This window comes from Branchiostoma lanceolatum, chromosome 11, assembly GCF_035083965.1.
Source record: "Branchiostoma lanceolatum isolate klBraLanc5 chromosome 11, klBraLanc5.hap2, whole genome shotgun sequence".
Taxonomy (NCBI): Eukaryota; Metazoa; Chordata; class Leptocardii; order Amphioxiformes; family Branchiostomatidae; genus Branchiostoma; species Branchiostoma lanceolatum.
Window position 1 is genome coordinate 12,662,112 of NC_089732.1, and position 13,206 is coordinate 12,675,317.

Consider the following 13,206-nt stretch of genomic DNA (forward strand, 5'->3'; position numbering starts at 1 on the left):
TGAAGAATTCTGTCAGCTGGATCCAGAATTCTGGGATCTGGAGCAAGAATTCTAGGAATGTTACGCATTTCTTACAACTTTTTTTACCTATAGCTTACGATATTAGGTGTGAGGTTGCTGATATATGGGAGATCAGTCCGCAATTAAACTATATTTCTTAACAGTTTACTAGTACTATATAAACTAATTGTGAAGAAATACCGAGACATATTATAAAACGCTTATGATTATTTTCCCACGTGGATATCTCACTGCACCAGGTTCCCGTTCCACAGTACAGTAAACTAGCCTCTACCAGACCAGGCTCGACAGTCGCTGAAAAAATAGTAGAAATTGGCCAAAGAAACATAATAACCAAAAGAGTTAACTGGCCATAGGAGTACAATTTGCGACATATCTGTCTTTGTAATTGACCGATTTCTATTTTTTTCCAGCGACCTATTGAGCATGGTAGAGGCTAACAGTACAGTAAGTGTAACAGGATGTGGACTTTGACCAGCATTAAACAGAATGTTGACTGTTCTTGCAAGGTTGACATAAGTAACGTCCTATCCAAAACTGCCTGTTTTGACCTGTTTTTCGGTCTGAAAAATTCACTGTGCTTGACGAAAACAAAACTACATGTATTTGTTATTTCGGTAAAACAAAAAACGATTCGTTGTCGGCAGGATTCGAACCTGCGCGGGCAGAGCCCAATAGATTTCTAGTCTATCGCCTTAACCACTCGGCCACGACAACTCAGATACTCTTAATTGGTTGGCCTGCGGTTCTGTCCGGATCGCAGAACTCCGTCGAAACGCCTAACTCAAAAGCTGAACCTAATGGGTTTTAAACTGTATACCGTTTCCAGTACATAATCTTAACTCCCAAGGACGAAAAACGTAAAGATTGGAGACAAAATTTGCAGGAATGAAGGGACTTGACTTTTATATTGATTTTTATAAGCCCAGATTTTTTTCATGCCACGGGTAGTCACTTCTAAATTAGAATCGAAGACAAGAGTTGTCTTACAAAGCACGAACAATACGTTGACTTTCTAAAGCAAGGCAAAGCGTTTGTTGACAAAAATTATTACTAACTTGCAATTTGTGATGGCCTCGGGTTGTAGTCTTCGCACGGACAGTAAAAGTGACTTCTTTTTTAATCAGTAAACTATGTAGCACATCTGAGGTAATGTTACAATCCTAGTGTGTCGTATATCTAAGAAAGAACCAAAATTTATACATTTTTCTCATGGATAAAGTTCATAAACCAACATCTAACTTTTTAAAGGCATCTAGACCATATCCTTATTTTTATTGCAGAGAAACTTGTACTTTCTATCTGCCGTTCTCGCCTAGAGGGAGATATGTCTACACTACAGTCCAAACAGGTGAATCACTCCACAATAAGACAATTTAATGACAACCATAAACAGGTGAATAGGACTGCGTATCGGGACGAGGTGGCCGAGTGGTTAAGGCGATGGACTGCTAATCCATTGTGCTCTGCACGCGTGGGTTCGAATCCCATCCTCGTCGATACAATTTATTTTGTCAGATTATCGACTATAATTGCTGTTTTGTTTGGTGGTGATTTTCGTACTTGTCGAGCCAAGTTTACAGCATGTATAATCCACTTATACAACAACAATCCGGCCAACTGGACTGGTGTTCGAATTTTGGGGCCAAAGTTCAACCTACCAATAATCACTGGTAATTATTAATTGTATACGTAATTTGCTTGAGGAAAAGACCCTTGCACACCTCTGACTGTGATGTTAAATGTGAACAAATCGCTTTGTCTGCATACGACAGAGTAATCAGGCTGTAAGTAACGACTATAACCAAGGACATTATATATCCTATATAATGTCCTTGCTATAACTAACGAAACGTTAACGTAACGCCATAGTTTGAGTTTCTGTGTCGACAAATCAATAAATGTTAGGATCTTGCCACCAAAAATATGTTTGAAGAACTGTTTACAAAATTGACGACCCGGATGTTGATGATTCAGCTACACACGTCTGTCGTCTGATCGTGACGTCACTGTCTACATACCACCATGTCCGCTCCATGCCCGGCTTGGCAGCAGTTCCAGCGTAAGTCGTTAAGGGGCGTTACCGCACAGACCACACTCCTTCCTTTATTTACCAGTACATGTATAATGTGTAAGGTAACAGTTACTCTAGCAACTGGATAGAATTTGGAAACGGGCAGACGTTTTCAGACAACATACGCTGTATTTCGTCAGTGACCGAAGTACAAACCGCAGTCACCCGGTTTTAAACCAAAACTGTTAAGTTGCAAAAATGTAATTGTATACAGTAGCTAAGACCTTACAGCAACTAACTGAACACTTTTCCAAATAGGTCCAGCCATTTTTATACATATCAAATTCTTCATAGTAAGATGAATTTGATAGCCATTAATAAAGACCGCTTTTGATCCATGCAGCTGATGGTGTATGTCCTCCCGGCTTGCGAAAATATGAAAATATAAACAAGTCCAGACGTACAAGCAAACAAATATGAAATGACACTGAAGTGATGGAATGCCTGTCAGTTCGTGTTTTTATTTTCTCTTTATAAACTTTCTGAAATTTCAATCCCCCAAACAACAAACTAAAACTGCCAACCAAGCATCTCTAAACGCATCCCCAAAAAGTTTTGTTTTTAGAAATGGCCCCAACCTCATTGTCATATCATCTTGAGAGATGGACACAACGAAAAAATAATGAACAGCTAATAATTATAAATATAGAAACAGCAAAAACAAGTTGCAGAATTGAAAGAATAGAGAGACGCCTTACATCGTCAGAATTTATACATAATATACATTTTAAAAAGCTGTGATACAAAGATTCTCACAAAGTGAGATTGACTAGTATATTTAAGGTCATAAAGGTTGTCGTGGCCGAGTGGTTAAGGCGATGAACTTGAAATCCAAGTTCGAATCCTGTCGGCAACGTTTGTTCTTTTATTGCCATAAATGGCAATTTTCTCAATCTTATAAATTCTGGAAGCTGGTTGTCGTCTGTACTGTAAGAATACCTTCCATGTTCTTTGTTACTTATACTAGTATTTTTTTTAAATATCATATCACCCTGCCACTGGTAACCGAAAAATAATTTCAAAATGCCTGACGATCTTCTGCCGACCATGCACCTGTTCGTAAAGGTAATTTCGGGTCCGCCCCCCCCCCCCCCACCCCCAACAGAGTAACATAGTTGGAGTTTCAGTCAGGATCGCTAGGCGGTGCTGAAGTCGTCCACAATTTGCATAGCTCTGGCATCCTCAGCCCTGTGGTGAAACATGGATAGGATGTCACACATGAAGATGATATATCAGCAAACAAACAATGAGTTTAATACGTTGATTAAAGTTAGAAATCATGGTAATAACATACGTAAGGTAACAGTTACATTTAGGAAACATTTGCAAAATTTTGCTAATGTTCATCACTGATTATAAGTGGGTGCTACCTGAAACGTGTTGCCGTTTCCAACATCTGTCAAGTTGCATGAGTATCTGTTGCCTTGTAAATGAATGAATTAGATATGATTTATAAATAAGCTTTTTCACACTTCCGTGCACGCATGCGCGGCGATAGGTTTTGTCGGTTATATGTCAAAGGTGAAGGCCCTTAATTTGTAGACTCGTCTCGACCATTGCATTACGATGTCCAGACGGGTTTTGCCGAAGTGTCGTGGGGCTTCACCTTTGACATATTTCCCACAATTCCAGTCGCCGCGCATGCGTACTCAGACATGGCAAAGAGCTTATACGGCGACTCCAAAGTCAAAATGGCTATCTATACTTTATGCTTTAATTACGGACGGGGCTGAATCATTTATTCAATGATCTATCCAAGTGGCACGTACCTCTCGTACATCGGATTCTCCACAGCCAGATCATCGGTTCTGTAGTGAACAAAGTGCGTGACAATCAAAATTGTAACGCTTATAGATGTATATTATGTGTTACCAAGAAAACCTTTTTACCTAAAAGAAATCTGTCCAAATAACACTCACCCCATGACTCCCATCTTCACATTCTCTCCATAATCGTCCATCAGCAAAAGCTCAGACGGCTTTCTAGACCTGGGATACGGAATAAGTGTACCATGCAGGTCAAGGGTTAAAAGGCGCCTAGTTATTGTTGACAATTGGCTTTGCCAGAGTTGATATATACAAACAATATTCACCAGCCAGGCTGATCGTCCGAAGCCCCTCGTATGCACATCACCTTCTGGGACAGTGATGGTATGAATGGTAGGACTTCACGTCGTGTCTAGGTTGTTGTCATAAATATAACATCAAATGACTGTGTATCTCTGTTATATTGTATCTGACCCTTACCTCTTCCCTCATGACCTCAATGAAAAGCGGACTGCGTGCCGATTTGAGCTTATCATGAATAAACAAAGGTTCAAACAAACAAACAATTTATCTTACCACACACGTTTATTAGACCGACACACCTTCTTCGCCTGTACAGGACGCCTCCTATTACAGCAACCAGCAGTAAAACAGCGCCCCCTGTCCCTGCAGCTACGTATATGCTCGTCATGTTGGAAGTGTCCAGGTCAGACAGACCGCCAGGTTTCTCGTTCTTCGCTGCAGTCGTGTCTATTTGACTTATAGTACTCTTCTCAGTGGACACTAGCTTTGTGTTAGTCACATAGCCAGGTTTGTAACTTGAACCCCTGGTTGAAATTGTTTGCTCGGTTGTGGTCAAAGGGCCTGATGTTGTTTTATGCCATGTCGTGCTGTCAGGGTATCTTGTTGTTGTCTTTGTTGATATTTTAGAGGTTGTTTGAAAAGTAGAGACTGGCGCGTTGGGGATTGTGACGGTTGTACCCTGGATTGTATACGGGGTTGTCGTGGTCCGCAATCTGGTGGTTGTATCCGGGATGGAGGTTGTGAGCAGCATACCTGTTGTATCCGGAAGTGACGTGGTGGGTAATAGGGTGGCTATATCTGGGATATTGGTTGGCAATGTCGTGGTTGTATCCGGAAGTGACGTCGTTTGCAACGTAGTGGTTGTATCTAAATGTGACGTGATTGGTAACCTGGAAGTTGCTTCTGGAAGTGACGTCGTTGGCAATTTCTTGGTTGTATCGGGTATAGATGTTGGCAATCTCGCGGTTGTGTCTGGGATAGTTGTCGGCAATATCGTGGATGAATCTGGGATTGTTGTTAATGTCGTGAAGGTGTCTGGGAAGGTTGTAGGCGGTGCCTTCGTTGTATCCGGGATACTATTTGGCGAAATGGTGGTTGTATCTGGAATAGTAGTTGGCAATGTGGTGGTTGTATCTGGAATAGTTGTTGGCAATGTGGTCGTTGTATCTGGAATAGATGTTGGCAACATGGTTGTTGCGTCTGGGATGGTAGTTGGCAATGTGGCGGTTGTATCTAGGATAGTAGTTGGCAATCTGGTAGTTGTGTCCGGGACGGTGGTTGGCAATGTCGTGGTTGTATCTGGGATCGTTGCTGACAATGTGGTGGTTGTATCTGGAATAGTTGTCGGCAATATGGTGGTTGTATCTGGAAGAGTTGTTGGCAATGGGCTGGTTGAAATTTGGATGCTAGTAGTAGTTCGCAATGTGGTGGTTGTATCTGGAATAGTTGCTGGCAATGAGTTGGTTGTATCTAGGATAGTACTTGGCAATGTGGTGGTAGTATCTAGAATAGTGGTTGGCAATGTCGTGGTTTTATCTGAAATAGTGGTTGGCAATGTGGTGGTTGTATCTGGGATGGTGGTTGGCAATGTGGTGGTTGTATCTGGGATCGTGGTTGGCAATGTAGCGGTTGTATCTGGAATAGTGTTTGGCAACGTAGCAGTTGTATCTGGAATAGTGGTGGTTATTATCGCGGATGTATCCGGGATAGTGGTTGGCAATGTCGTGGTTGTATCTGGGATCGTGGTTGGAAATGTGGCGGTTGTATCTGGAATAGTGGTTGACAATGTAGCAGTTGTATCTGGAATAGTCGTTGTCAATATCGTGGATGTATCCGGAATAGTGGTTGGCAATGTCGTGGTTGTATCTGTGATAGTGGCTGGCAATGTGGCGGTTGTATCTGGGACAGTGGTTGACAATGTCGTGGTTGTATCTAGGATAGTCGTTGGCAATGTGGTGGTTGTATCTGGGATAGTTGTTGGCAATATGGTGGTTGTATCTGGGATAGTTGGCAATGTGGTGGTTGTATCTGGGATCGTGGTTGGCAATGTCATGGTTGTATCTAAGATAGTTGTTGGCAATATGCTGGTTGTATCTGGGATCGTGGTTGGCAATGTGGTCGTTGTATCTGGAATAGATGTTGGCAACATGGTTGTTGCGTCTGGGATGGTAGTTGGCAATGTGGCGGTTGTATCTAGGATAGTAGTTGGCAATCTGGTAGTTGTGTCCGGGACGGTGGTTGGCAATGTCGTGGTTGTATCTGGGATCGTTGCTGACAATGTGGTGGTTGTATCTGGAATAGTTGTCGGCAATATGGTGGTTGTATCTGGAAGAGTTGTTGGCAATGGGCTGGTTGAAATTTGGATGCTAGTAGTAGTTCGCAATGTGGTGGTTGTATCTGGAATAGTTGCTGGCAATGAGTTGGTTGTATCTAGGATAGTACTTGGCAATGTGGTGGTAGTATCTAGAATAGTGGTTGGCAATGTCGTGGTTTTATCTGAAATAGTGGTTGGCAATGTGGTGGTTGTATCTGGGATGGTGGTTGGCAATGTGGTGGTTGTATCTGGGATCGTGGTTGGCAATGTAGCGGTTGTATCTGGAATAGTGTTTGGCAACGTAGCAGTTGTATCTGGAATAGTGGTGGTTATTATCGCGGATGTATCCGGGATAGTGGTTGGCAATGTCGTGGTTGTATCTGGGATCGTGGTTGGAAATGTGGCGGTTGTATCTGGAATAGTGGTTGACAATGTAGCAGTTGTATCTGGAATAGTCGTTGTCAATATCGTGGATGTATCCGGAATAGTGGTTGGCAATGTCGTGGTTGTATCTGTGATAGTGGCTGGCAATGTGGCGGTTGTATCTGGGACAGTGGTTGACAATGTCGTGGTTGTATCTAGGATAGTCGTTGGCAATGTGGTGGTTGTATCTGGGATAGTTGTTGGCAATATGGTGGTTGTATCTGGGATAGTTGGCAATGTGGTGGTTGTATCTGGGATCGTGGTTGGCAATGTCATGGTTGTATCTAAGATAGTTGTTGGCAATATGCTGGTTGTATCTGGGATCGTGGTTGGTAATGTGGTGGTTATATCTGGGATAGTAGTGGGCAATGTGGTGGTTGTATCTGGGATAGTAGTTGGCAATGTTGTAGTTGTGTCCTGGATCGTCGTTGACATTGTCGTAGTTGTATCTAGGATAGTGGTTGGCAAAATGGAGGTATCCGGAAGTGACGTGGTTGGCAGCAGGGTGGTTGTACTCATTTCAGTGGTCGCTGCAGTAGTAGTTTCTGGTAATCCTGGTAGGTAAAGGAAAAAAAATAAAAACTTGTCACTCATCCTCATAACTCTAACATCATCTGGTCTAGTACAGACTAGAAAAGCAGCATTTGCAAGAAAATACACAATATTTACCTTCACATGGTGTAGGCTACCAAATTACTGCTCTATCTATTCTTATTCAACACATTGATATATGTGGTGGACAGCCCCTGCCCTGCCACTTGCTACATGATGTAGTCGAACACTACAGGGTCTCTTCTACTTTACCAGAAACCATGGTGTCAGCCATGCCATCTTGTCTAGGGCATTGACCTTATTTGTTTGAAACAGAAGAAGAGGAAGAAACGTAGCGAAAATGATATTTCCCTGATATTGTTAACAGATATCGGACATGCAGGTAAGACTTTGAATTGGTATGATCAACGACTGGAATATAATAATCCTTTAAATTTTACAAACCTGCACATCCCAATAGCTCTACCTTCATACGGATGGATCCCTTCCATGTTTTGGGATTGATCCGGAAATATCTAGCAACTATGGGAGGGTCGAAACTGTGATCTACTGGGGTATTAGTAATACTCTCCGGTCGAGAAATCTGTGACAACAACAAAAAGATCACATTTTGCGGTCAATTTCTAAAATCTCAAACTATGATGTTTGATCTAAGAATTTCCTTATAGCTTGGCTGAAATGCATGAAAGAAGCAACAATAAATGTTCGAAAGAAATTGTATTTGTATCGTCCCCTGTCTCGGCTGAGGGGCCGATAACGATCATTAAACCTTTGAACCGTTGCATGACGTCACATTTCCGTTCAGGTCATGTGACACAGACTTCTGGTCATTTCAACTTGAGAAGAATCAGAGGACTTACCGAAAGCCTCCGGTAACAACTTTTAATTTGCGTACGGAAATAACGTAAACATCTTTACAATAAGCTTAAGTAGATACTGTTTGTCGGGCTGATTTTAAGTCCGAATTAAAGTCACCCCGGGGCCCGGCCGTGCCCAAAATTTGTCCGGAAGCCGCAAGTTGTCCTACAGGGCCACGTGGGGTCACGTCCGAAAGTAAAACAAAAAGACAGCCCGTAAGCAACCCGGCGGGGCCCCTTTTTCCAATTGTGACCTAAGCATTATGCTAGGGTCACATTTCCAGGGGCCCGGCCGGGCTGTTTGCGGAAACGAAAAATCAAAGTGTATGTCAATAAATTTGTTCAAGCAATGCTCTTAGATAGTTTTGCGTGCGTTTTGTGTTTTGGTTGTCTTTTTATATCATAATTTTCGTTCCCAAAGACTGCCCGGCCGGGCCCCGGATTGGAAATGTGACCCTAGCATTACCGTGCTATCTCCGTCAGGATTGCGGTAGGTCTGCCATGCCGTTGTGGTGTCGTCGCGGTAACTGACGACAAAAGTTCTGACAAAGACGTTACTGTTCGCCCCTTGTGAGATCAGGTTGGTGATAGTAGTCTTCTCAAGAAGGTCGATTTGGAGCCACTGGTTCACATTGTTCCGGCTAGGTCTGAAGCAAGAGATTTACATATGTTGCTATCTTATTTCTATTCAAATACACGCTCCTTTCCCCCATCCTCATCATGTGGGTTTTCAGGTTGTAATGCACACATTTTAAAGAAATTGACATTTTAAGATTGTGAATTAATCATTCAAATAGTCGAGTGTTATGTATCTACAAATTGCCATGTACCCGATACATTTGTTGCGCAATAAAGTTCTTCTTCTTCTTCTTCATGCATTTGCTTGAGCTAATGATACACGCTGGCACTTTTACATCGTCTGACAACACGAAAGGCCAGAAGTTCACATTTTAAAGCTGCAAGGCCTCCACAGACCCTCTAAGTAGCCTTTGCATTGGCCGAATAGCCTGTGTTGGCACTGCACGAAATGGCCTCGTATCCCGGCGTATACGTACAGGGATTCCTCCGGAAATATTCCATATCCCGGTGCGGATTTAGCGTATCCGTTAATTATATCGGAAACGCTAAATCCGCACCGGGATATGGAATATTTCCGGAGGAATCCCTGTACGTATACGCCGGGATACGAGGCCATTTCGTGCAGTGTGGCCGCATGCGTTGTGTAGGCCACAGAGGTTGTGTTGGCCGCAAAGGCTATGTTGGCCGTAGACCCTCTGTTGGCCGCAAAGGCTAAATGTACAAAAGCTACAAGGCCTCCGCAGACTCTCTAAGTAGCCTTTGTATTGGCCGCAGAGGCTCGAATGGCCTACGAGGGTGTGCTGGCTGGAGGCAGATTGTTGTACGAAAGACCAAAAGTACAATCGGCCACAGAGGCTGTGTTGGAGGCCGATTGTTGTACGAAAGACCAAAAGTACATTGAGTGCTGCAGCTTACCTCCAAGGGTACCTGCCGTACAGCCGCCCTGCTCCGTTCCTAGGGTTGAATCTGTTGTCTTCAGTGTTATAAACCGAGGATGCCGTCAGTTGAGTATGAGCAATCCTTCCGTCCTCCATGCCGAGTGGGCCGTCACATGTACCGGTAGGGGCTTTGGGAGAAAATTAATGTGCTTCATGTGTAACATATTGTTCTATTTGAATTGATGAATGTGAATATAAAAAGAATTGAAGAATAGTATGGCTACACACACACACAAACACGCCAACAAACACACACACAAGTGCACACCTGCGTATTATATATATGTACACATAAACGCATACACACACACACACACACACACACACACACACACACACACACACACACACACACTCACTCACACACACACACTCACTCACACACACACACACACACACACACACATAGAGTGCACCAGACGTTGTACTTACACTCGCATCCCAGCAGCTCTATCCTGATCCGAAAGCTATCGCCGTAATAGGACACTGGCCTCAAGCGGAAGTACCTGAGGAATACGGCGGGCTCGAAGTTGTGGAGAACCGTTGCACTGTGCTCGCTTGGCCGGCTAAACACCTAAAGAAAAGATGTCCGATAGCTACGGCTTGGCGTGACATTACGATAACAGAACTGATTTATTATTGACTCCGTGTACACAGTGTTTTCGATGTGTGTGTTGGTGTGTGTCCGTAGCTATTTAAATGCTTTGTCAGTAGAGTGGCGGGAAGTAAGTGGGAAGAAGACAGCAAAGGTCGGTCTTGCCGGAGTCACAGGAAGAACAGGTCATAGGTGGCAGAACTATAGTCGTTCATCTTGACATACGGGGTCAATGGGAGAGGCTACTAAATTAATTAATCTTCGGAGAGGTACTGTTTTTGTTCTGTCTGTCTGTCTGTTTTTTCGCTGTCATATAGTTTCATTATGTTGGTCACATTTACCGTAGAATGATAAGAAATGATCAATCGGTACATATGTTAATGAATACACTATTTGCATAATCAATAATCTATCATTGGATCATACAAGACATACTTGAAACTATAAACATTTCACTACTTCGTGACATCTTTAGCTACTGTTGTGATTGGATACACAAATTGAGTACTTTACCCACTGCGTGCCCACTTGCTCTCTAAACTTCTTTACGTACCACATTCTCTCCCGTCGTGGCATTTTTGTACATCATCCAGTTTCCTACCGGTTCCTCCCTGTACTGCACCCTGAACTCCTTTGCGGAGGCGCGGTTGCCTCCCTGTGTCAGCAGGCCTGTCAGTAGCGTGGTGTTGTACAGAGACACCTGGGAAGATAGTTTCAGGTGTATTAGCCGCTTTTCCCATAGTATATCGTGTGAGAAAAACTAGAATTAAGTATTTGTGCTACATATACTTCAGGTTTTGTATGTTAGTTTAGTGATTTAGGGGTCTTTTTATGAATATGAATTGGTACTGATTTTTTTTCTTTTTATTTGAGTTGAATGTGTGATACTAGTACTTGCCGATTTGTTGAAAATAGACAGAACGCTAGCGACCCCAAAAAATACACCCTCCTAATAAAATGGTATGGTGACCCTGTGACGTCACAATTCAAGATGGCGGCCACCGCACATGCCAACGGATCCAACAAAGGTTTTGCTACGCAAAGCTGTAACAATTCCCAACCTGAAGCCAGTTTGCAGTTCCAGTTCCTGACGGCCTCCATGCCCAGCCGTTGTTCAGACGGCCCGCCCCGGTAGCCGGGTTGTTGTTGTCGGTGTAAGAAGAGTAAGCAGACACCTGGCTGTTTAAGATGCGGCCGTCTTCCATACCCAGCGGGGCCGTGCAAGATTGGTCCACGTCTGATCATGAATATGAAAGTAACGCGTAAATGATGTGCAGTGGGTATTCGTAAAAACGTTTAGGACAGCTTCAATTTGAATGTTCTCCTTTCCGGTAAGACACACTCGACAAAACTTTAAGTGGGTGTCTTCGAGTGGACTGCCCCAAAATTGCGAGAGGCATTCAAAACCGGCGAATCGGCGCCGCTTTTTCGCCTGAAGTTGCTATTATCTTTAGTAAAAAAAAATCGCAACTGTCAAAATGGCGCAATCACTGCAAATTTAATTTTGATTAATCCTAATTATTGTACAATGGTTTCTAATTCAGTGACAACACTATGATTTTAAATAAAGTTATCATGTACCTGATTTGGAGCCGAAACTGAGAAAGTGTCTTTCCTGGCACGTCAATGTGACCGCAAGGGAAAATTGGCACAAATTCGAAAAATTGGCGCTATTTCTAGTGCAATTTGGCGCAGATAAGTTAGTTACCCGCATATTTATGGAAGCAAGATACACCTAAACCTTATGTTTATGAGCATCATTTTTTGGATATGAATTGCAAAAATTAGAAACAGCTTCATCCTCGGAAAAGCATCAAAAATGGCAGTAGAGAAGAACTGTATACCAATGACTGCATACCACTTTTACTGGGTAGGTGCAATGATTTCGTAAAGCCCCCCTCTCACTGGACCCGCGGCACCGGCTTGCGACCTCGCTGCGGCCGATGGAATTGACAAAGCACTCAACGAATTTCATCGATAAAAAAACTAATCTTTTTCAGCTTTTTGTGTTTTGTTGTATTTTTGGTCATACTAATGCGTTTTTAATGATATTCCCATTATAAAGTCAAGGGTAACACAAATCCGGTTTAGGACGCAGCGACGCCGCCAGCGTGCCGCCGATCCAGTGAGAGGGGGGCGTTAACTATAACCACAGCGCCGGTGAAAATAACGTGGAATTTGTTATAATTAGGGCCAGGGAGAACGGCATAAAAAGGATACACTAGAAATTATGTTACCTGTAGCAGCCATGATTTCAGCCGTCGTGAAGAACATCACCAAGGCAACGGCCTTCGTTGCCATGACGACCTAACAATCTCCCCGTCCTTAGACACGGATAAAACATAATAAAAATAGGTCATCACATACAATATCTCTATTGGCATGACATTTGCTTGCTGGTTACAAAGTTTATGTAAATACGTCACATTGTTCGGTGTCAATCACTGTCTAACGACCCTCTGACCTTTGAATTGTTTTGCAAAGTACCTAACCTTCTGATCACACACCTTTGCACCGGGGTATGGTGACCTTTACTGATACTCTAACCCGACACAAACACAATGTGTTTTGCTTTAAGTTTAAATAACGAATATTGTTGCCTTTTATTAATTCAGTTTGGGCCCTGTCACACTAAGCTTGTGCGTATATTCAAGTGCGCATGAGTTCCGCAGTAACATTCTTTTGGTTTAAGTAAATTTTTCGGGGAGGAAGTTGTTTTCTACTTTGACCCATCGTTGTGCAGTCTGGTTATCAAACCAAAGAAATTACTTCTTCGGCTGCAAA

At 43.0% G+C, this 13,206-nt stretch overlaps 2 protein-coding genes and 2 non-coding genes across 4 annotated transcripts; 1 reads left to right on the top strand and 3 right to left on the bottom strand.

Moving 5' to 3' along the window:
* Positions 1-656: 656 nt before the first annotated feature.
* Positions 657-738, bottom strand: Trnas-aga (transfer RNA serine (anticodon AGA)). Its single transcript has one exon. It is a non-coding gene; the product is annotated as a tRNA-Ser (tRNA).
* Positions 739-1,438: 700 nt separating this feature from the next.
* Positions 1,439-1,520, top strand: Trnas-gcu (transfer RNA serine (anticodon GCU)). Its single transcript has one exon. It is a non-coding gene; the product is annotated as a tRNA-Ser (tRNA).
* A 1,678-nt stretch (positions 1,521-3,198) lies between these two features.
* LOC136445458 (salivary glue protein Sgs-3-like) lies at positions 3,199-5,083 on the bottom strand. The gene is made up of 4 exons (XM_066443504.1): positions 4,464-5,083; positions 4,015-4,083; positions 3,865-3,903; positions 3,199-3,283 (listed from the first exon to the last, which is right to left on the bottom strand). The coding sequence occupies exons 1-4, from the start codon at positions 4,913-4,915 to the stop codon at positions 3,232-3,234; spliced, it is 612 nt and encodes a 203-aa protein (XP_066299601.1). The 5' UTR covers positions 4,916-5,083; the 3' UTR covers positions 3,199-3,231.
* Positions 5,084-5,240: 157 nt separating this feature from the next.
* On the bottom strand, positions 5,241-11,664 carry LOC136444264 (uncharacterized). The gene is made up of 9 exons (XM_066441779.1): positions 11,484-11,664; positions 10,976-11,122; positions 10,260-10,401; positions 9,805-9,955; positions 8,777-8,957; positions 7,898-8,036; positions 6,375-7,455; positions 5,718-6,291; positions 5,241-5,570 (listed from the first exon to the last, which is right to left on the bottom strand). Exons 1-9 carry the CDS (start codon positions 11,625-11,627, stop codon positions 5,241-5,243), a joined length of 2,889 nt encoding a protein of 962 aa, XP_066297876.1. The 5' UTR covers positions 11,628-11,664.
* Positions 11,665-13,206: the final 1,542 nt, after the last annotated feature.

Excerpts from the sequence above, each read along its gene's own strand:
- LOC136445458 (XM_066443504.1), bottom strand. The coding sequence starts at position 4,915 with ATGCTGCTCACAACCTCCATCCCGGATACAACCACCAGATTGCGGACC. Across the intron at positions 4,084-4,463 it reads GTCCTGTACAGGCGAAGAAG|GTCTAGAAAGCCGTCTGAGC; the intron begins GTGTGTCGGTCT and ends TCCGTATCCCAG. Across the intron at positions 3,284-3,864 it reads GAGAATCCGATGTACGAGAG|GGCTGAGGATGCCAGAGCTA; the intron begins GTACGTGCCACT and ends GTTTCACCACAG.
- LOC136444264 (XM_066441779.1), bottom strand. The coding sequence starts at position 11,627 with ATGGAAGACGGCCGCATCTTAAACAGCCAGGTGTCTGCTTACTCTTCT. Across the intron at positions 10,402-10,975 it reads CCACGACGGGAGAGAATGTG|GTGTTTAGCCGGCCAAGCGA; the intron begins GTACGTAAAGAA and ends TCTTTTCTTTAG. Across the intron at positions 9,956-10,259 it reads AGAGCTGCTGGGATGCGAGT|CCCCTACCGGTACATGTGAC; the intron begins GTAAGTACAACG and ends TTTCTCCCAAAG.